Genomic DNA, 19259 nt, shown 5'->3' with positions numbered 1-19259 from the left:
AAAGCCAAGGAGCCAGCTGGGCCCACTCACCGGGAAATGGCGGGGTACCCAGACTCTGCTCTCCGTTGCTCCCCCTCACCCCGCTCACCCTTCTGCTGCACCAGAAGCTGCAGGAGGAAGTAGATGCACTGTTGCGAGTGGTTCCGGATGTCCTCGTCCTTGTCCCTGCACAGCAGCAGCAGCAGCCCTATCTGGTGGCCCAGCATGGAGGGTGCGGCCTCCTCCTGGGGAGCAGGGGGCAGTGAGCACAGCCAAGCTGGCTTCTTGGTGCCACTTGTGCTGTCTCAGGCCCTCCAACTTCCAGACCCTTTCAGCCCGTGGCAGTGCTCAGTGTCTCGTGGCAAATGCAGCGGCATCTAGGAGAGCCCAGCCTCGACCTCCGACTCCTCATCTGTAGAAGGGGCTCTTCCATTGCCTGCGCTGTGCCTATGACCATCTCCCTTTATGTGCATGTGTGTGCATGAGTGTGTGCATGTGTGTATTTCTCCTGGCTGCTTTAAGGTTTTTTAACATTTATTTGGTTTTCAGTAATTCAGTTGTGATGTGCCTCAGTAGGGTTTTGTGCTTACCTTGCTTGGGCCTCACTGATATTCTTGGATCTATGGGTTTATATTTTGCATCAAATTTGAAGAATTTCAGCCATCATATCTTCAGCTATTTCTTTTTGTCCTAATCCTCTCACCTCTCCTCCTAAAACTCTGGTTATATTTGATATTGTTCAACAAGTCACTGTGGCTTTGGTTACTTTTTCTCTGGTTTTTGTTTTTCCTCTGTTTCCTTCCGTTTCAATGGGTTCTACTGTTGTGTCTCCAAGTTCACTGACAATTTTCTTCTGCAGTGTCCGATCTGGTATGCTGATCCGGTGGCTTTTTCGTTTCAGATATTGTGTTTTGTTTACGGTTCTAGAATTTCCATTTGGTTCTTTTTTATGATTACCATTTATCTATTGTTATTTCTTATTTATCCTTGTAATATGTTCTTGTTTTCCTTTAAATTATTGAACATATTTATAGTAGCTGTCAAAGTTTTTTTTCTTTTAATAATTTACTGAGGCACAAGTCACATAACAAAATTAAGCACTTTAACGTGAACAACTCAGTAGCATTTAGTACATTCACAATGTTGTACAACCATCACCTCTATACATAATTCCAAAACATTTTCACAACTCCAAAGTAAAACCTCTTACCCATTAAGCAGTTTCTCTCCCCACTTCAGACCCTGGCAACCACCAATCTGTGTTCTCTCTGCATTTATCTATTGTAGGTACTTTCTATAGATGTAATCATAAAAGATATGACTTTTTGTGTCTGGCTTCTTTCAGTTAGCACTATGTTTTCAAGGTCTATCCATGTCGTAGCATGTGTCAGCACTTCATTCCTTTTTATGTATGAATAGCATTTCATTGTGTGTGTATACATCTATATCTGTATACCTATATATCACAGTTTGTTTATCTATTAATTCATTGATGGACATTTGGGCTGTTTCCACCTTTGGCTATTGTGAATAGTGCTATTATGAACACATATGTACTACACTTATTTGAATACTTATTTTCAACTTTTTTGGGTATACGTCTAGAAGTAGAATTGTAGAGTCATGTAGTAATTCGATATTTAACTTTTTGAGAAACTGTCAAGCTATTTTCCACAGTGTTGGAACCATTTTACATTCCCATCAACAATGTACAAGGGTTGCAGTTTCACCATAGCCTTGCCAACATTTTTAAAAAATTATTATTATATACCTAGTGGGTATGAAGTGGTACTTCACTGTGGTTTTGATTTGCATATGTCAAATGATTCATGGTTTTGAGCATTTTTCATATGTTTGTTGGCTATTTGTATATTTTCTTTGGAGAAATGTCTATTCAAACCATTTGCTCATTTTTTAATTGGGTTGTCTTTTTGGCTATTGAGTTTATAAGAGTTCTTCATGTATATTTTGTATACTAGACTCTCTTTTTTGGCTTTTTACTTATCTTTTTATTATATAATTTTTGTGGATTACATTATACTTTCTTTTTTTTTATTTCAGCATATTATGGGGGTACAAATGTTTAGGTTATATGTGTTGCCTTCCCCCCCCCCTTCCCCTCTGGAGTCAGCTTCAAGCATGTCCATTCCCCAGATGGTTCACATGACACTCATTATGTATGTATATACCCATCCTCTCCTACCCCCTCCCACCTGCCACACACCCGGTAAATGTTATTCCTATATGTCCACTTAGGTGTTGATCAGTTAATACCAATTTCCTAGTGAGTACATGTGGTGCTCGTTTTTCCATTCTTGGGATACTTCACTTAGTGGAATGGGTTCCAGCTCTATCCAGGAAAATACAAGAGGTGCTACATCATCGTTGTTTCTTATAGCTGAATAATACTTTGTGGTATACATATACCACATTTTATTAATCCACTCATGTATTTATGGGCACTTGGGTTTTTTCCACATCTTTGCAATTGTGAATTGTGCTGCTATAAACATTCGAGTGCAGGTGTCTTTTTTATAGAGTGTCTTTTGTTCTTTGGGGTAGATGCCCAATAATGGGATTGCTGGATCAAATGGTAGATCTACTTGTATCACTTTAAGGTATCTCCATATTGAAAAATATAGAACGCTTCATGAATTTGCATGTCATCCTTGCGCAGGGGCCATGCTAATCTTCTCTGTATCGTTCCAATTTTAGTATATGTGCTGCTGAAGCAAGCACAGTAGCTATCAAAGTTTTGAGTTCCATCATCTGTGTCATTTCTAGGTCTACTTTTATGGACTAGTTTTTCTCCTAATTATGAGTGAATTTTCCTACTTCTTTGCCATGTTCAGTAATTATTTCTTGTCTGTGGGACACTGTAAGTGTCCTGACTTTTATTCTGGCAGGCAGTTAATTAATCCTTTTGAGGCTTGAGCTTAAGTTTTTTGTTAGGGTAAATTGAGACTATTCTCAACTGTGGGACTGGAATAACCCTACCCCTAAGGCGTGGCCTTTGTGGGCTGTTCAAGGAGATGCCTCAAGTGTGGCAGCTCCTTTCTTGCACCACTGCCACCTCCTGGAGACTCACCCTCAGGTTCTAGCCACGCCACAACCCTGAACTTCCATCTCTGCCTCCAAGCTCAGCAACATTGCAGCTCCCAGGGCTTCAGACCAGAAAATACCTTCAGGCAGGAAGCTGGCATGATCATGGGGCCCTCCCCACCTGGTCCTGTGCTTCCTGTTGGCACCATCTGAAGCCAGTTATTTTGTCTTTTCTGACCCATTTTATGGTTTCTTACAATGGGAGGCAAGACCGTTAGTTATTGAGGGTGGGGAGGTGGAGCTTAGTAATGGAAAAGAGATACAAGGAAACTTTGTGAGATGCTGGAAATGTTGTAAATCTTGATACATTTGCATTTGTAAGAAGTCACTGAGCTGTTCACTTTATTTTTTTCATTTACTGTATGCAAACTTTACTTCCATAAAGCAGAGTAAAAAAACTGGAATATATGCTCTTGCAATCTTCACAACGAAAGGTTTTGGGTGGGCGTGGGGAGGCTTCTGCAGCGTTTCCTCTGAACGTGCAGCCTCAGGGCCCAGGGAGCGCATGTAGTTGGAGCCCGACTTAGGCAGGAACTGCTTGTGTGCCAAAGTGAGGGTTGGACCCATGCAGCAGGCAGCCCTCCAGCTGGGCCAACCTTGGCTGAAATTAAATACCACGGGGCCGGGATGCGTTTGAATCCCCTGCACAGAGCAGCAGAGACAGAGGAGGGCCTGTTCTGGGGAGAAGGGCTCGCCTGCTGGTGGGCTCTGTCCACTTGGAATTTGTCTCCATGGGGAAGTTCGTGCCGTGTTGCTGTTCACATGAGTGTTGGCCCTGCTCCCTGAGCTCTGGGGGATGAAACTAAAGCCCCTGGGACACCTCGTCCAGTTATTGGTGTTTTTAGGTCTTTAATTTCATTTGTGAGTCCATTCCTAGCAATGAATCTATATGACATGCTTTTTAAAAGGGTAAACTTGCCTCACTGGCAAATATACGTCCCCAGCCAAGGGTCTCCACTAAGCTCAGACTGTCTTGTCCACCTGCCACCCAGCATCTCGGCTCACATGTCCACACCCTACTTTGAAAAAGATGCTGCAAGGGCAGCTGTCACCCATCTCAGCTGGTGGCAACTCAGTCTTTCCGGTTGCTCAGGCCAACATCCTCTTTCTGACGTTCCTCAACCACGTGTCAGAGTTCCCTGCACACCAGCCGGCACCTACCCGCTGGTCTGTGCCAACCCGGAGGCCAGCACGGCCTCTCCGCCGGCGTGCCCAGCCTCCTCTCACACCCTCAGTCTGCTTTTACTGCAGAAGCTGCGGCACCTCCTCAGTTGTCCCGGCAGGTCCCCATTCGCTCGGTCTCACAAAGCCAACTCCTGGTGAGGGCCTGCGAGGCCCCACGCGGCCAGCCCTGCGTCTGGCTGCCACCCTTGCCAGGTGCCCCCAGCTCCTCCAGGAGCCCAGGCTAGTTCTCTAAGCTGCTGCCCGTCTTGCTCAGATACAGACTGCTCTGCGAGGGCTACTCTGACCCCTTTATTTTTTTGATAACTTTTTATCTTGATATCGTTTCAAACTTACAGAAATGCTGCAAGAATAGATTAGACAATACTCACATTCTCATATATTCTGTATCCAGCATTTCCAATTATTTACACTTCGCTTCATTTGCTTTTTACTCTTTCTGTCTCTCTCTGTCTCCCTCTAATGGGAGACACCGGGCGTTTTACCCATATGTACTGCAGGGTGAGTTTTCTGAGAACAAGGACATGTATTTACATAATGGCAATGCAATTATCAAAATCAAAAACATTTAACATTAATGCAATACTGTTATCTAATCCACAGTTGGTATTTAAATTTTATCAATTGTCCCAATACTATCTCTTTCCCACACACACCTCTCACACTGTGCAACACACACACTATTTTTCCTGATTCAGGATCATACGTTGCATTTGGTTGACATAGCTCCTGAATCTCATTTTATCTGAAATACATCTTCAGCTGTTTTTTGTCTTTCTGAACCATGACATTTTTGGGAAATACAGAGAAGTGGTGTAGGTCTGTCGGACGCTTCCTCATGCTTAGACTCAGGCTCTACTTTCCTGCCAGGAAGACCCCAGTGGGGATGTTGTGTCCTCAGCGCATCATGCCAGGGGCACAGGATGGCCAAACAGTGAAGTTACTTTCATCACTTGGTCAGGATGGTGCCTTCCAAGTTTCTCCTCTATTTTCCCCTTTGTAATCAATTAGTAATTTGTGGGGAGATCCTTATAGACTATAAAATATCCCATTTCTCCTCCAACTTCCACCACAGGGGGGCTTTAGCATTGCCAATGACCTGCCAAGCCCATCCTTGCTAGCACATTCTTAGCTAGCATTTCCCGTGTCCTTGTTTATTTGTGTATTTATTTATTCCATCAGTACGGACTGATGGAATTTTATTTCATTCACTTGGTTGTAATCTGTAACAGTCGTTATGTTTCTTTTTTTGCTGTAATTGTCTTCAATTCAGACAGCAGCAGTCCTTCAAGCTGGGGCTTTCCAAATACCTTCACCATTCTTTGAACACTTCTTTACTCTCTGGAATACGGTGCTCTGCATGCGGCTGGTGGACTCCCTGGCCCACCCCTGGAAGGAGCCTTGTCTCCGAGCACAAGTTCACCTGGGTGGAGAACTGAGTTAGCAACCACGAGCTCTAGGCACACTCACAGGCATTGTGTTGGTGAGTCTAGGTCTTCGAGGGGACACAGGAGAGATGCACACACACACGTGTGATGCATGACATCACACATCACACACTTGGTACCGTCCGTCTTTGCCCTTCCAGCAGGTGGGTGGTGTATCTCACCGTGGTTAATTTGCATTTCCTTTATGACAAGTTGTGTTGACTATGTTCATTGTCATTTGCTTCGCAAAATGCTTAAGTCTTTTTCCTGTTTTAAAACCTGGATTATCTGTTCATTGAGTTGTAGGAGTCCATGATGTTTTGTGGATACAAGTCTTTCGTCAGATATGTGCATTACAAGTATCTTCTCCCAGTCTGTGTCTTGACTTTTAATTCCCTTAATAGTGTCTTTGGATGCACAGAAGTTTCTAGCTGATGAAGTCCGTCTGATCGATATTTCATTTGTGTTACTGCCTTCTACCTTCTGCCTAGGAAGTCTCTGCTCATCTCAAGTTTGTAAAGATAATGTACATCTTCTGGAAACATCATGGTTTTAATTTTGGAACTCTACTTGTTCCAGCATCTTAATTGAAAAACCTTTCAACATTCAACCTTTCCCTGTTCAAGAACTTCAGTGCCTTTGTTGAACGTTGGTGGACTGTTGGGTGTGGGCTATTTCTTGAGCCCCTGCTCTTTTCTGTTGCTCTATTTAGCCATCCTCTGACTTGGCCCTCCTGTTCCAAGGTGGCTGTTCTGGGGCCTCGGCACCATGTGGCATCCTTGTCCCTGGCTCTGCTGTCCCCTTGGCCTCAGTGTTTTCCCCCAGGGAGCCACCGGCTGCCCCTTCCTCCTTCAAGCCTTTGATCCCATGCAGTCTTCCCATCACGATTGCCTGCACCTGCCCTATTTGAATTGCAGCCTCAGTCCTAGGACCAGGGGCTTCCTGGGGGATGGGGCCTTTGTCTAGTCCCCACAACACAGTGCTCAGTGAATGCTGACGGCAAGCACCAGTGAGTGCAGCTCAGCGGTGAAGCCTACTGGCCCTCCCTCCCCACCACGTGCTCCTGGAGAGCCGGTCCTGCCTGGCCACCCTCCCTCCCTGGGGGTCTCAGGATGCAGGGGACTCACGGTGAACTTCAGGGACTCTACCACGAACCGCAGGAGCAGGAAGATAGACTCCACCACCCGCATGCGCTCGTGGCTCTTTTCCGAGTTCAACCAGGGCTCTGTGTGCTGGGATGGAGAGAGCAGAGCTGAGGGAACAGCCAAGCCCCTTGGGCCCACCCGCGTCCGGCTCAGGCATGGCCCCGAGCAGGCACTGTGGTCAGCCAGACTGTTGGCCGGCATGTCGGCCTGGCTCCTTCAGCTAAAGGGTCCAATTTATGGCCTGGGCCAGGGGCCACCTGGGGTACAGGGAAAAACCAAAGCCTATTGTCCTGCTCTCACATGGCCACCACCACATGCTCACCCTAGACATGGGAGTGTTTTCCCCACACACCAGGCAAGCAGTTCTGCAGCAGACACCACCTGCATGTCCTCTAATCCAATTCAGTCTGACGCTGTCTACCTGGAGGTAGCGCCAGACACCACAGGTGGAGGCTCAGTCCCACAAGGCTGCCCTCACTTCAGATGCCAGTTGCAAGCCCTGGATTGTGGCCTGTGCTTCTGACCGACTGGCAGTAAATCTTTTGAGGTTCCCACAACCCTTCCTTGGGTTTGATTAATTTGCTAGAGCAACTTACAGAACTCAGGGAAACACTTATGTGAAATTAAATAATTCAAACTTAAAGCTATATCATCTGATCACATGATGATAAAAGGATAGAAAGACATTACATCCTAAGTGTATATGCACCAAACAACATAGCCTCTAAATATACAAAACAAAACCTGACAGAGCTGAAAGGAAAATAGACAAATCCGACATTATAGTTGGTGCCCTCATTCTCTCTCAGCAAACCAGCAAACAGTAGAACAGCTAGACAGGAAATTGGCAAGGATATGGACGAGCTGAACATAACCAACCATCAGGATCTGGCACATGTAGAAAACTCTACCCAACAACAGAATGCACTGGTTTTTTCAAGTGTCCATGGATCATTCACTAAGATAGACCATATCCTGAGCCACAAAACAATCTTCCACAAATTTTTAAAATTTGAAATTATATGTAGTGTGTCCTCTGATTATAATATAATCAAACTAGAAATCAATAATAGAATGATGATGGGAAAATCTCCAAACACATTTCTAAATAACCCATTGATCAAAGATAAAGCTTCAAAGAAAAATTTAAAAATATACAACACTAATAGAAATAATGCAGCTATAGCTGTGCTGAGAGGGAAATTTTTAGCTTAGCAAAAAGTGTTTATGTTAGACATGAGAAAAGATCTCAGATCAATAACTATAATCAATAATCTCTATAAAGTAGATAAAGAAGAGCAAAATAAACCCAAAGCAAGCAGAAAGAAGAAAATAAAGTAAAAAAATCAATGAAACTGAAACTGGAAAGACAACAAAGAAAAGCAATAAAACAAAATACTAGTTCTTTAGAAAAATCACTAAAATTGATAAACATCTAGAAAGATTAACAAAAATCAAAAGAGGGAAGATACAAATCACCAATATTAGGAATAAAATAAGGATGTCACTACAACCACTATAAGATAAAAAGGGAATATCATGAATAACTTTTGGCTCGTAAATTCAACAACTGAGAAGAAATGGACCAATTCCTTGGAAACTATAAATGACAAAAGGTCAAGATGAAATAGACCATCTGAATATCCCTGTAACCACTGAAGAAATTGAATGCATAAACTTAAAGTTTCTAGAAAATAAATCTCTAGATGGTTTTCCTGGAGAATTCCACCAAACATTTAAAGGATTAACACCAACTTTACAATTACTTTAAGGAAATAGAAGAGGAGGGAACATTTCCCAGTTGATTTTATGAGGCCAGTATTACCCTGACACCAAAACCAGAGAGACAGTACCAACAGGAAGGGCTGAAACAAACAACAGCAAAAACTGTAAACCAAAAACTCTCATGAACTTAGATGCAAAGTTTCTCAACAACACATTAGCAAACCAAATCTAACCATGTTTACAAAGCATTGTACACACTGAGCAGGTGGGATTGAGTCCAGGTATGCAAGACTGAAGACTGGTTCAGCATTTGAACACCAACCAATGCAACCCAGCAGACCTACAAGCTAGAGGAGATCACAAGATGGCATCAATTGGAGATCACAAGATGGTATAGAAAAAGCATTTGGCAAAATCCAGCAGCCCTCCATGCATGATTAAAACTCAGCAAGTCAGGGAGAGTGATTGCTTCACCTTCACAAAAGAGCGTCTACCAAACACTGCAGTTAGCTTCCTACTCAGTGACAAAGGGCTGGCAGCTGTCCTCCTACAGTGGGGACGAGGTGAGCCTGGCTGCACTCACCACTCTCACTGGCATGGTACTGGGAGTTCTACCCAGTGAAACATGGCCACGGGAGTAATTAAACAGCACACAGATTGGAAAAAAAGAAAATGATCTCTTTTTGCAGATAACATGATTGTCATGCAGATGACATAAAAAAGCCTAAGGAATCTATTTTTTTTAAGCCTCCTAGAACTAAGTGAGTTCAGCAAGGAGCCTGGCATGTAATAGGGCCCCCAGGTGTCAGCCTGTGGGGGTCAGGTGGTGGGGCAAAGGGGTTCACAAAGCAGCTGGTTGGGAATGGGCCAGGAGGTCTTCTAGGCAACCTGACTGTCCATCCGAGTCCCCACCCATGGGTCTCCATCAGGGCACACAGGGTGTGTCCTTCATCCTCAACTGTTTCCAGAACAGGCTGCTCCTCTCTCGCTTTCTGGGCCAGGTACACATCCTTTCTCTCACACTTTCCTAGGGCACAGCCCACTGTCCCCTCCTCCGGAAAGTGTTCCTGGATGCCTTGCCCCAAACTCACACTCTGTTAGAGCACATTTGTGCCTAGAGTCTTGGCTGTGTCTGTCTTTCCTTTCCACTAGACTATGTGTCACGGTCTCCATGTCCCAGCACCACACCTAGAGCCAAGTGGGGCGCCAAGCTGCCCAAGAACCCTCAGGCCACCCCTGGGGCTGTTCCTACCCACCCTTGGTGGCACCGCAAGGTGAGGTCACTGAGTCACTCCTCTCCTTGGCAGAGTACATGGATCTTCTGAAATAGCCACTCAGCCCTGATGAGAGGCAGGGAGGCCTGGACTCCACAGTGTTTGGCACATGGTCAGTGGGGAAGAGTAAACCTGCCAGTGGGGCCTCTGGGCACTTCCTTATGACGGGAACACCCTGAGCACACGCTGGGGAATCCGAAGCCAGCCCTGGGCTTGGGGTGGGGACTGGGAGACCTGCTCCTGGAGCCCACATGCACCGCCCGCCCTCACCTGCAGGAGGAAGTAGATCTCGTCCATGCTCTTGTTCTCGGAGATGAAGTTTTGGAGGAGCATGTCCAGGGCATGCATGGTCTTCTTGTACAGCATCTGGCAGAGGGAGGTGGCCATCGCTGTTGCAAGGTGCGCTGGCCCCAGCTCTGTGGACCTCCCGGCCAGTGTCCTCCTCTGTCTCATACAAGGTGCCCAGGAAAAATGCCCTGGAGGAGGGCCGGACCACTCCATGACAAAAGGCCTTGGTGGGTCACCTGTGTACCTTGGGCATCCCTTGCAGGTGAGAAGAGACAGCACCCACAGGACTCTTAGTTAATAACTGCTGGGGGTGCTTAGAGCTGCTTGCAGTCCACAGAAGGCAGAAGGCCGTGGACAGACAGAGCCTTGAGCCACAGATAGCCTGGTGGCATGTGCCCTTGGCCACTCAGACAGCACCCTTCTCCTATCTCCCTCTTCTCTGCCCCATGCTGCTCTGGGTCCTGCCTGCCCATCAGCACCGGGGTTCCTTGGGTTGGCCTGGCTTTCTGCTTTCTCCTTTCTACCCTCTTGACTTTCCCTGAGAATATGTTTTGGCTGACGTCCTCAGATATTCAGAACTCGCTGGGTCCAAAGCCTCCTGCTACCCCAGGCCTACCATCTTGGTGGATAAGAGTCCAGTGCAACACCTAGCTTGGGAGCTCCTCCATGATTTCTGGATGACTAGAAAAATTAGGAACTGTCACAGGGTGCTGCATCAGTACCTGCAGAATGCAGGAGTAACTGTGGCATCCCCTCACATGCTGATCAAGGGACAAATCACAGCTGCTCCTCTGCATAATAGTGCTACATCTGCCCTTTGGCTGGCCTGAGGACCAAGGCTCTTTCAAGTTCAAAGGAGACTGCCAATAAAGCAATGAGGACAGTGAACACCACTGGCATTCTTTAAGGCCCATGCACTGGACACAGATTCACTCCTTCATGTGGTGGATACTCACTGAGAGTGCTGAGCAGCCCACCTGCAGGGAGGGGGACAGTGGCAGCCACACTTGGCTCCTGAATGCAAGACTCTCCCAGTCCAGGTGGAGAGGCAAGAAATATAGTAAAAATCTAACAGCAAAAGGAAAAATCTAAACAAGCTGGAGATCATGTGTTGACCATTTATTCCAGTGCCATGGAAAGGAGGCATCAAGAGAGGGAGGAGAGTCACTTCCCTTCGGTCCAAGGGTGACTAGGGGCTCCCTGCAGGCATTGGGGTCCTGCTTTCCCCTCCCCTGCTTGCACGGAGGCCAGGGCAGCAGGCTTGTCCCCACCAAAACCCATGTTCAGGCCTGGTTCTGAATGTGACTATGGTGAGAGATAATGGCACCTTTAAGAAGTGGGACTGGATTAGTTACTGCTAGAGCAGGCTGTCAGGAAGCCAGGTCGCCCATCACGTTCTGCTTCTGTTTCACGCAGTCACTTGTTGCTCTGGCAAGCACTCCCACCATGTCACATCCTCTGCCACATTATGGCACAGCACGAGGCCCTGCCAGATGCAGCTGCCTGATCCTGAGCTTCCCAGCCTCTAGAACTGTGAGCTAAATAAACCTCTTTTCTTTATAAATTAACCAGTCTCCAGTATTTCATTACAGCAACAAAAATGGATTAAGAGGATTAAGACACTACTGTAATCAAGACTGTGATGTTGGCATAAAGATAGACCAATAGATCAATGGGGCAGAATAAGGAGATTATAAATAGAATCCTGCACATATGTTCAATTGATTTTTGACAAAGTTGAACAAAGTTGATAGTTGAACAAAGAAAGGATAATCTTTTCAACAAGTGATTCTGGAACAACTGGGCATCCATATGCAGAACACTGAGCTTCAGTCCATACAATACACCATATAAAATCAATTCAAAATGGACCATGAACTATTAAGGACTGAATGTTTGTGTCTGCCCAAAGTGTACATGTTGAAACCTAACCCTTAGTGTGATGGTACGAGGAGATGGAAACTTTGGGAGGTGACTAAGTCATGAGGATGGAGTTCTCACTGGTGGCATCAGTGCAAAAGGGGCCCCATAGAACTCTCTGGCCCTTTCTCTGGCATGCAGGAATATGAGAAGAAGTTGGATCTGCAACCTGGAAAAGACCCTCACCAAAACCCTGCTGGCACCCTGATCTCAGACTTCCAACCTCCAAAACTGGGAGAAATTAACTGGCGGTTACTTTCCAGAACTGGGAGAACTGGTGGCTGTTTATGAGCCACCCTGACTGTTGTACCTTATTATAGCAGCCTGAATTAACTAAGACATGGACCTAGGTGTAAAACCTACAACTACAAAACTTCTAGAAGAAAGCAGAGGAGAAAATCTTTGTGACCTAAAGCAAGGATTTCCTATATTTAATACTAAAAACACAACCCATACAGGATTATGGATTAATAGATAGCAAATAGATTAATTGTAATAAGTAAAAATTAATAAAATAGAAAAATTAATAAAATAAATAGAAAATAGATTAATTGAATTTCCTTGAAATTAAGAACTTTTGCTCTTCAGGAGACACTATTAAGAGAATAGGCCAGGCGTGGTGGCTCACACCTGTAATCCTAGCACTCTGGGAAGCTGAGGTGGGCAGATCACTCCAGGTTAAGAGTTTGAAACCAGCCTGAGCAAGAGCAAGACCCCGTCTCTACTAAAAATAGAAAGAAATTAATTGGCCAACTAAAAATATATAGAAAAAAGCAGCCAGCCATGGTGGCATGTGCCTGTAGTCCCAGCTACTCAGGAGGCTGAGGCAGCAGGATTGCTTGAGCCCAGGAGTTTGAGGTTGTTGTGAGCTAGGCTGACGCCACAGCACTCTAGCTGGGGCAACAGAGTGAGACTCTATCTCAAAAAAAAAAAAAAAAAAAAAAAAAAAAAAAAAAAAGAAGCAGAAAGAAAAGAGAATAAAAAGACAAGTTACAAATTACGAGGAAATATTTTAAATCATATATCTGATAATTTACATCTACAATATAAAAGGAACTCTAAAAACTACATAGTAATCAAACAAATAACCCAGTTTTAAAATTGGGCATGGGATTTGAACACACACCTCACCAAGGAAGATACAGGAATGGCAAATAAGTCCCTGCACAGCATCATTAGTTAGCAGGGAAGTGAAATGCAAGCCACAACAAGATGCCTGTACGCAGGTCTTAGAATGGCCACAAGAGCAGGAGGAGTGAGGACGTGGAGCAGTCGGGACTCTCACACTCACAACACAGCCTCTTTGGAAATAATCTGGCAAGTTGTTAAAAAGTTAAGCGTGCACCTACCACATGAGCCAGCGACCCCCCTCTTAGGTACTTACCCCCCAAATTAAAACATAACTTGTCTCCACAAAGACCTGTATACTGATGTTCACAGCAGCCCAGACTGGAAACAACCCAAATGCCTGTCAACTGGTGAGTGGGTGGCAGAGAGGGGACAGCCATGAAACGAAGTCCCAGTAGTGGGAAGGAGTGACACAAGCCACAACATGGACAGACCTCAAAATCATTAAGGTGAGCAAAAAGAATCCAGATGAAGATAAATACTTACCATTTGATTCCATTTATATAAAATTTAAAAAGTGAAAGCAAGTCTACAGTGACAGAAGCCGGATAGCGTTTTCAGTGGAGAGAAGTGAGGGGGAGGGATCCCGCAGAGGTGCAGGGTGAGGAGTGATACCCCTGTGTGGCTCATCTCTGACACCCTTGGATGTCCTGGGGCTCACAGGTGGGGGTTCAGGTCCAAGCACCTGCTCCCTGGCTGCCCACAGCTCTGGAAGTGGTCAGAGGGTGGTCCGCTGCCAGGGACTGGCCAGATGGTCCCAGTTGAGCTGTTCCAGTGCCAGAGCTTTCCTACGCTCCCTCACCCACCATGTGTGACAAGGGCTTGACAATGGGCCCAGCACCCAGAAATCCCCAGCCAGAGAGACAGGGAGGGTGGCCCCAGGGGCGGGGCGTCACCATGATATCCAGGACTGGCTCCCCCAGAGGCAAGGGGGTCTTCAGCCTCTCCACGGGTGGAAGCATGTACAGGCTCTTGAGGCAGACCTCCAGGATCTTGGATTTGACCACGGGTTTGAGATGGGGCCTCAGCTTGCTGGAAGAAACAGAGAAGAGGCTGGCGTTCTTTGTACAGCCGTGGGCCTGGGCACGGAAGGCCCGGCAGGCACAGTTTACCATGTAGAAGGGGTCTGGGTCACAAACAGGCCCTTGACTCTGGCCTGGGGGTGAAGGGGACCCTGCTGGGGAAGTGGAGCTCATGGGACTGGGAGGGGCACACGGGGGGCAGGGTCTGCACTGAGCCACTCCGACTCATCACTCAGCTCTCTTGGGTTCATTGACATTTGTTTGTGAGAAAACTTATGGATTTCTTTTGGGGTAGGGTTCAGGTCTGTGAGTAGGATCGGGAGTCAGCCATTGACAAAGGTCAGGGCTGAGTCTGTGGCCAGGGCCAGAACTCAAGGAGTTACAAAGCCAGGGCTCAGCATGCGACCAGGATCAGGGCTCAGCCCAAGCCAATGTTAACAACTCACCGTGGACATGAAACAAAGCAAATCTCACCATCCCAGATAGGACGTGGCCCCAGCCTGAGCCCACCAGGGCCTGTTTTAGTCCCTGGTGCTGGCTCCTTTCATCACCTCACGTGAGGACCCCCCCACCCTCTGCGGCCTGGAGGAGAGTTACCTCAGTCCCGCAATAACCAGTATGATATTCTTCCGGAAGGACGTGGCCAGGAAGTTGGGCTCCTTCTGCAGGATGCACTGGGGGGGGGGGGGGGCAGCAGAGGAGGAGCTGAGTGGCAGCGGCCGCCCCCTGCCCCCAATGCGTGCCCGCTGGGCAAGGCTGGGGTCACCCACCAGGAGACACTGGATGAGCTCTGGGATCTGGGAGAACTTGTAGCTCTGGACGCTGTGCTCCTGCCCGAGAGCTTTGGTGAGCATGATGGCTGAGGACAGGAAGCTCACTTTTAGGACGTTGTCCTGCCCAGGCCAAGACGGGTGCGAGGGTGACGTCAGCGGGTGTCAGCAGAGAGCTCCCAAGGTCCACCCTGACCAGGCTGCAAGCAGCACACATACCAACACACACACAATATATATATACACACAACATACACACAACATGCAACATATACACAACACACAATGTACACATAACACACAATGTACCATCATACACACAATATATATAGAATGCACAATATACGCACAGCACCCAACTAACATACAACATACACAGAGCACACATGCACACACAACACACCCTCCTACACACACATTGCACTACAAACACCCCCCACACCCCACACCGCCCAGGGGCCAGGCAACCCCAGGCCCTCAGGAACAGGCCTGCCCTCAGCTTGTTCCCCGGGTGAGAGCCAGATGTCGAGGCCCTCAAGTCCTTCCCCCAAAAGGAGAGGTGAGGGGCACACCCACTCCCAAGGCTCTTGGCAGCAGGGCGGCTGGACCCAGGAGTGCCAGGTGGCATGGTGGGGTCAGCCCTGGTGTGCTCCCCAGGCCTGCACCCACTGTAAGTGCTGCCTCCAAGCTCAATGCCAGGTACGTGAGGGGACAGGGACGAGGCCTCAGCAAGGACTGTCACCTGAGTGGCTCCCCTGCCCTCCCCTTCTCTGGCCTTCTGTCCCTCCTTCCGTCCGAGGGGCGAGGGGCGGGAGCTCACGTAGTGGCTGCACGAGAAGTAGTACACCATCCTGGAGGTGATGTTGTCCACCCAGGGCAGGATGTGCTCCCTGGCGTGCGTGGCCATCTGCCCGTAGCACAGCAGGGAGGTGCTGCTCACCCATTTCCAGTGCAGGTCCTGGTCTAGCTGTGGCGAGGTGGGGTGGGGGTGGGCCTGCAGGGGCTGCCAGGCTCTCGGGAGAGAGCTTCAAGTCCTCTACACAGGTTCAGAATGGAAGCCAGCTGTGCCCACACCCTGGGAGGTCAAGTACCAGGCCCGGTGCCAGCCCCTCCTCCAGGAAGCCCCTCTAGCCAGCACCCCTTCCAGACCATCTGGGTCCCAGCAGTGCCCCCTCCTTTAGGTGTCTCTTGTACATCTGCCCTCCCAGTGTGGCTCCTGGGCAAAGACTGGCCAGGACAACGCATCCCCTGGGTCAGGTGTGCAAGTGAGGAAACTGAGGCCTGGACAACGCACATCCCTGTTCCGGGGTCAGGACTCACATCTGTGGCTGTGGCAAGTTCACCTTCATCCAGCCTGAGTCCCACAGAATAGCCCCTTGGGGTGGGGGGATGGGGTGGGCAGAGGACCTCCATGTCACCAATGAGCAAACCAAGGCTCAGAGACACAAGTGAGTTCCCCAGAACACAAGGGGCTGGGGCCTGGGGCCCTCCCTGCCATGCTGCCCTCTCCAGCATTGGCCCAGGGCCTCTCTACCTGCCTGTCTGGGGACGTGAGAGCTGACCTCAGGAACCTGGTGCGGCCCAGGTGCTCCAGCACCTCCCACACCTCCTCCAGGTGAGAGGTGGATGTCCGGCCCACAGCAATCGCCATGCCCTACAGACCAGGAGTGCGTGTGAGCCAGTGCACAGGAGATGGTGTGGATGCTCCCAGCCCTCCCAGCAGGGCCGCTCTCTGCCAGGGTGGGACCAGGGCGCGGCCCAGCAGATCCCAAGGTCCCTGCCAGTCAGTGCCTGACAAGGCACTCCAGTGCTATGAGTCACGGGCAGTCATGATGTGCAGGAGCGGCCGGGAATCAGCAGGGGGTTGGGACCATGTGGTCAGAGGGGCTCGAGGGTGCCGCCCACCTCCCGCTGGCTGGAGGACTGATGGGACAACTCCAGGAGGATGGTCAGGTGCTTCCTCACCAGACTGGTGTCGGTGCACTCGCAGAGGATCAGCCCGTACAATTGGAAGAAGAAGGTCTAGGGCAAGAAGCCGACGGCAGGATGGGGCACTGCCGGCCATCAGGCTGGGGCCCCACCTCTGAGCAGTGCGTGCAGGGCTGTGCATGGCGGGAGAGTGGGCTCCAAGTCCCCTGGATCCAGACTGGCGCCTGAGTCTAGGGCCTGGAGTACTGCCCTAGTACATAGACCTGCAGGCCTGGTCCACCAAGCACACCCAAGTGCACCCTCAGTGTTGTCACATGCTCTGCTGCTGTGGAGGCCATGCTGTGTTCAATGTCCCCTGGCCACGCTGGACCTCTCAGGCCCACTCCTCTCAGGCGCCTGGGCAGAGCCTCCACTGTGGGGACCACAGCTATCAGGGGCAAGGACACTGCCTATACCTTCTCCCTGAACCCACGCCCCGCACATGGGTGTGAGGCCACTTGGTGACAGGCCTCAATCTATCCAGCCTTTCCATGTACACTGGCCTTAGAGGGGCCTGAGAGGTCACGGGCCTCGGGCAGAGGGAAGCTGTGGGCAGCCCAGCCAAGCACTGACCTTCGAGGTCTGCTCTGGGTACAGGTTCATGGACTTCAAAAGCTTCTCAATGTCGGTACCATGGGCGTTGGAGTCCTGTTCCTTCTTGGAGAGCTGCGGGCAGAGCATAGTGCTCAGGGCACCAGCCTCCTGTCCCTGGCCAGCACAGGTCCACAGTGGACAGGACAGAGAGGGCCCTGCTGGGACCAGTGGGCAAGTGAAGAACACAAGCACCCATTCCCCAAAATTGTGAGGAGAAGGTTGGGGCTGATGCCAAACCAGCAGCCAGGAGCTCATTCTTCAGTGTGATAGTCACCACCCCTCCTCCGCAAACCCCAGCAGGCCCTCCCCTTAGGACAGAGGTTGGACCCTTAGGATGGCTGGCAAGGCTGAGTGACCTGGCCCTGCTTACATCTTCTGGGAGGGCTCCCCACACTTTTGTGCTGCTGTATGCTGATCCCTGGACCTTTGCACAGCTTGTTCCCTCCCCACCCCTGGGAGCCAGCATGAGTCTGCTGTTGCAGCCTGCTCAGTACCCTGTCCCACTCTGTCAGCCTCCAGCCCCCTAAAAATCTGTCCCTCACGGTGAAGGGGGCTGGCAGCAGCCCCAGGAGCTGGAAGTGAAGATTGGAGGAAGAATGCAGAGGAGAAGGGCCAGGACAGCCCCACCTGTGCCAGGACACTCCCTGACCCCCAGCAGTGGCTTAGGCCTTCTGTGGGTCTCACAGGACAGCCCCCTGCAGAGGGCTGGGGCACAGGGAGCATGGAGGGGGCCCCGGGGTCAGGCCATCCACACATCCAGGCCCATTCTGAGGACAATCACAGGAGGCCTGAGCCCAGGGAGCCTTGGGAATATGTCAGCCCTACCCACCCCTGGCACTGCCATCCTGCAGGTCTGCCCAGAGGTGGCTGGATCCAGCCTCAGCATCTCTGGTCCTCCCTGCTCCACCCCTCCGGGGGAGCAGCAACATCTGCTCTGACCCCTCACACTCTCTGCACCTTTTGGCTGAAAAGTCAGGGGCAATGGGACCTGCGGGAGCCAGAGGTGACAGCGGCAGAGACAGTAGCTGGCTGAAGGGCATGGGCACCAGGGCCTGGCGGGCCTCCAGCTGTGCAATGAGCCCTGGACGGGCCTTCGGCCTCCTCCTCCAGGCCCTGCAGCTCTCCACATGTCAGGGGCCACAGAGGGGCAAGGGAGCGTGGCTCAGGGGCCTACCTGGCTCTGCTTTTGCAGGTGGTGGCAGATGCCTTCCAACACATTGTTCCTCTCCCGGAACAACATGGCCCTGGCCCTGCTGGCCAGCTCTTTCTCCCAGGGCAGGGACTCTCTTGGGAACTCTCCCTCGAGATCTGTGGGACAGAGAAGCAGAATGGCAGTGCGGGCCCCGCCCTCTGGCCTGGGGCCTCTGTGGGTGCTGGGGGCTCAAAGGAGAGGCTGGGCTGCCCTGGGGGCCCCAGACAGAACTCCCGGGAACTGCTTTCTTTAAAATGAATTTGGAGGGAAAAGGGTGTGAAAGGAACCTGGAAGCCAGAAGCACAGAACCTGGAGGGCATGTATCCCAGGCACGGTGGCCAGCGCAGAGCAAGATCGCATGCTACCAACGGACTGGGGAATAGGGACAGGAGGCAGACCCGGCCCAGGGAACAGGCACGTGCCCCACCCCCAGACGCTGAAACTTCAGACCAACCAGGCAGACGCGGTTGATCAGCAGTGCCAACGTCACTTCCCTTGGAACAAAAACCGCCTGGATCTCTACCTACTCCTTGCACCAAAATA

At 49.7% G+C, this 19259-nt stretch overlaps 1 protein-coding gene and 1 non-coding gene across 2 annotated transcripts in view; both read right to left on the bottom strand.

Annotated features, from left to right (window-relative positions):
* Positions 1 to 18564, bottom strand: part of LOC105881126 (maestro heat-like repeat family member 5) — a 36965-nt gene extending 18401 nt beyond the window's left edge. Inside the window, exons 1-13 of the mRNA XM_076005339.1 lie at positions 18354 to 18564; positions 18209 to 18291; positions 18019 to 18096; positions 17504 to 17596; positions 16868 to 16984; positions 16497 to 16616; positions 15783 to 15929; positions 14963 to 15085; positions 14790 to 14866; positions 14067 to 14202; positions 10105 to 10200; positions 6818 to 6922; positions 89 to 224 (exon numbers count right to left, since the gene is read on the bottom strand). Coding sequence (XP_075861454.1) covers positions 89 to 224; positions 6818 to 6922; positions 10105 to 10200; positions 14067 to 14202; positions 14790 to 14866; positions 14963 to 15085; positions 15783 to 15929; positions 16497 to 16616; positions 16868 to 16984; positions 17504 to 17596; positions 18019 to 18096; positions 18209 to 18291; positions 18354 to 18564 — 1522 coding nt within the window. The remainder of the gene's footprint in view (positions 1 to 88; positions 225 to 6817; positions 6923 to 10104; positions 10201 to 14066; positions 14203 to 14789; positions 14867 to 14962; positions 15086 to 15782; positions 15930 to 16496; positions 16617 to 16867; positions 16985 to 17503; positions 17597 to 18018; positions 18097 to 18208; positions 18292 to 18353) is intronic.
* LOC142872006 (U6 spliceosomal RNA) lies at positions 2612 to 2718 on the bottom strand. The gene has a single exon (XR_012920256.1). It is a non-coding gene; the product is annotated as a U6 spliceosomal RNA (small nuclear RNA).
* Positions 18565 to 19259: the final 695 nt, after the last annotated feature.

Source organism: Microcebus murinus, chromosome 7 (assembly GCF_040939455.1).
Source record: "Microcebus murinus isolate Inina chromosome 7, M.murinus_Inina_mat1.0, whole genome shotgun sequence".
In the NCBI taxonomy this organism is placed as follows: Eukaryota; Metazoa; Chordata; class Mammalia; order Primates; family Cheirogaleidae; genus Microcebus; species Microcebus murinus.
Note: the sequence above shows the minus strand (reverse complement) of the source record. Positions and strands in the feature narration are given on the sequence as shown.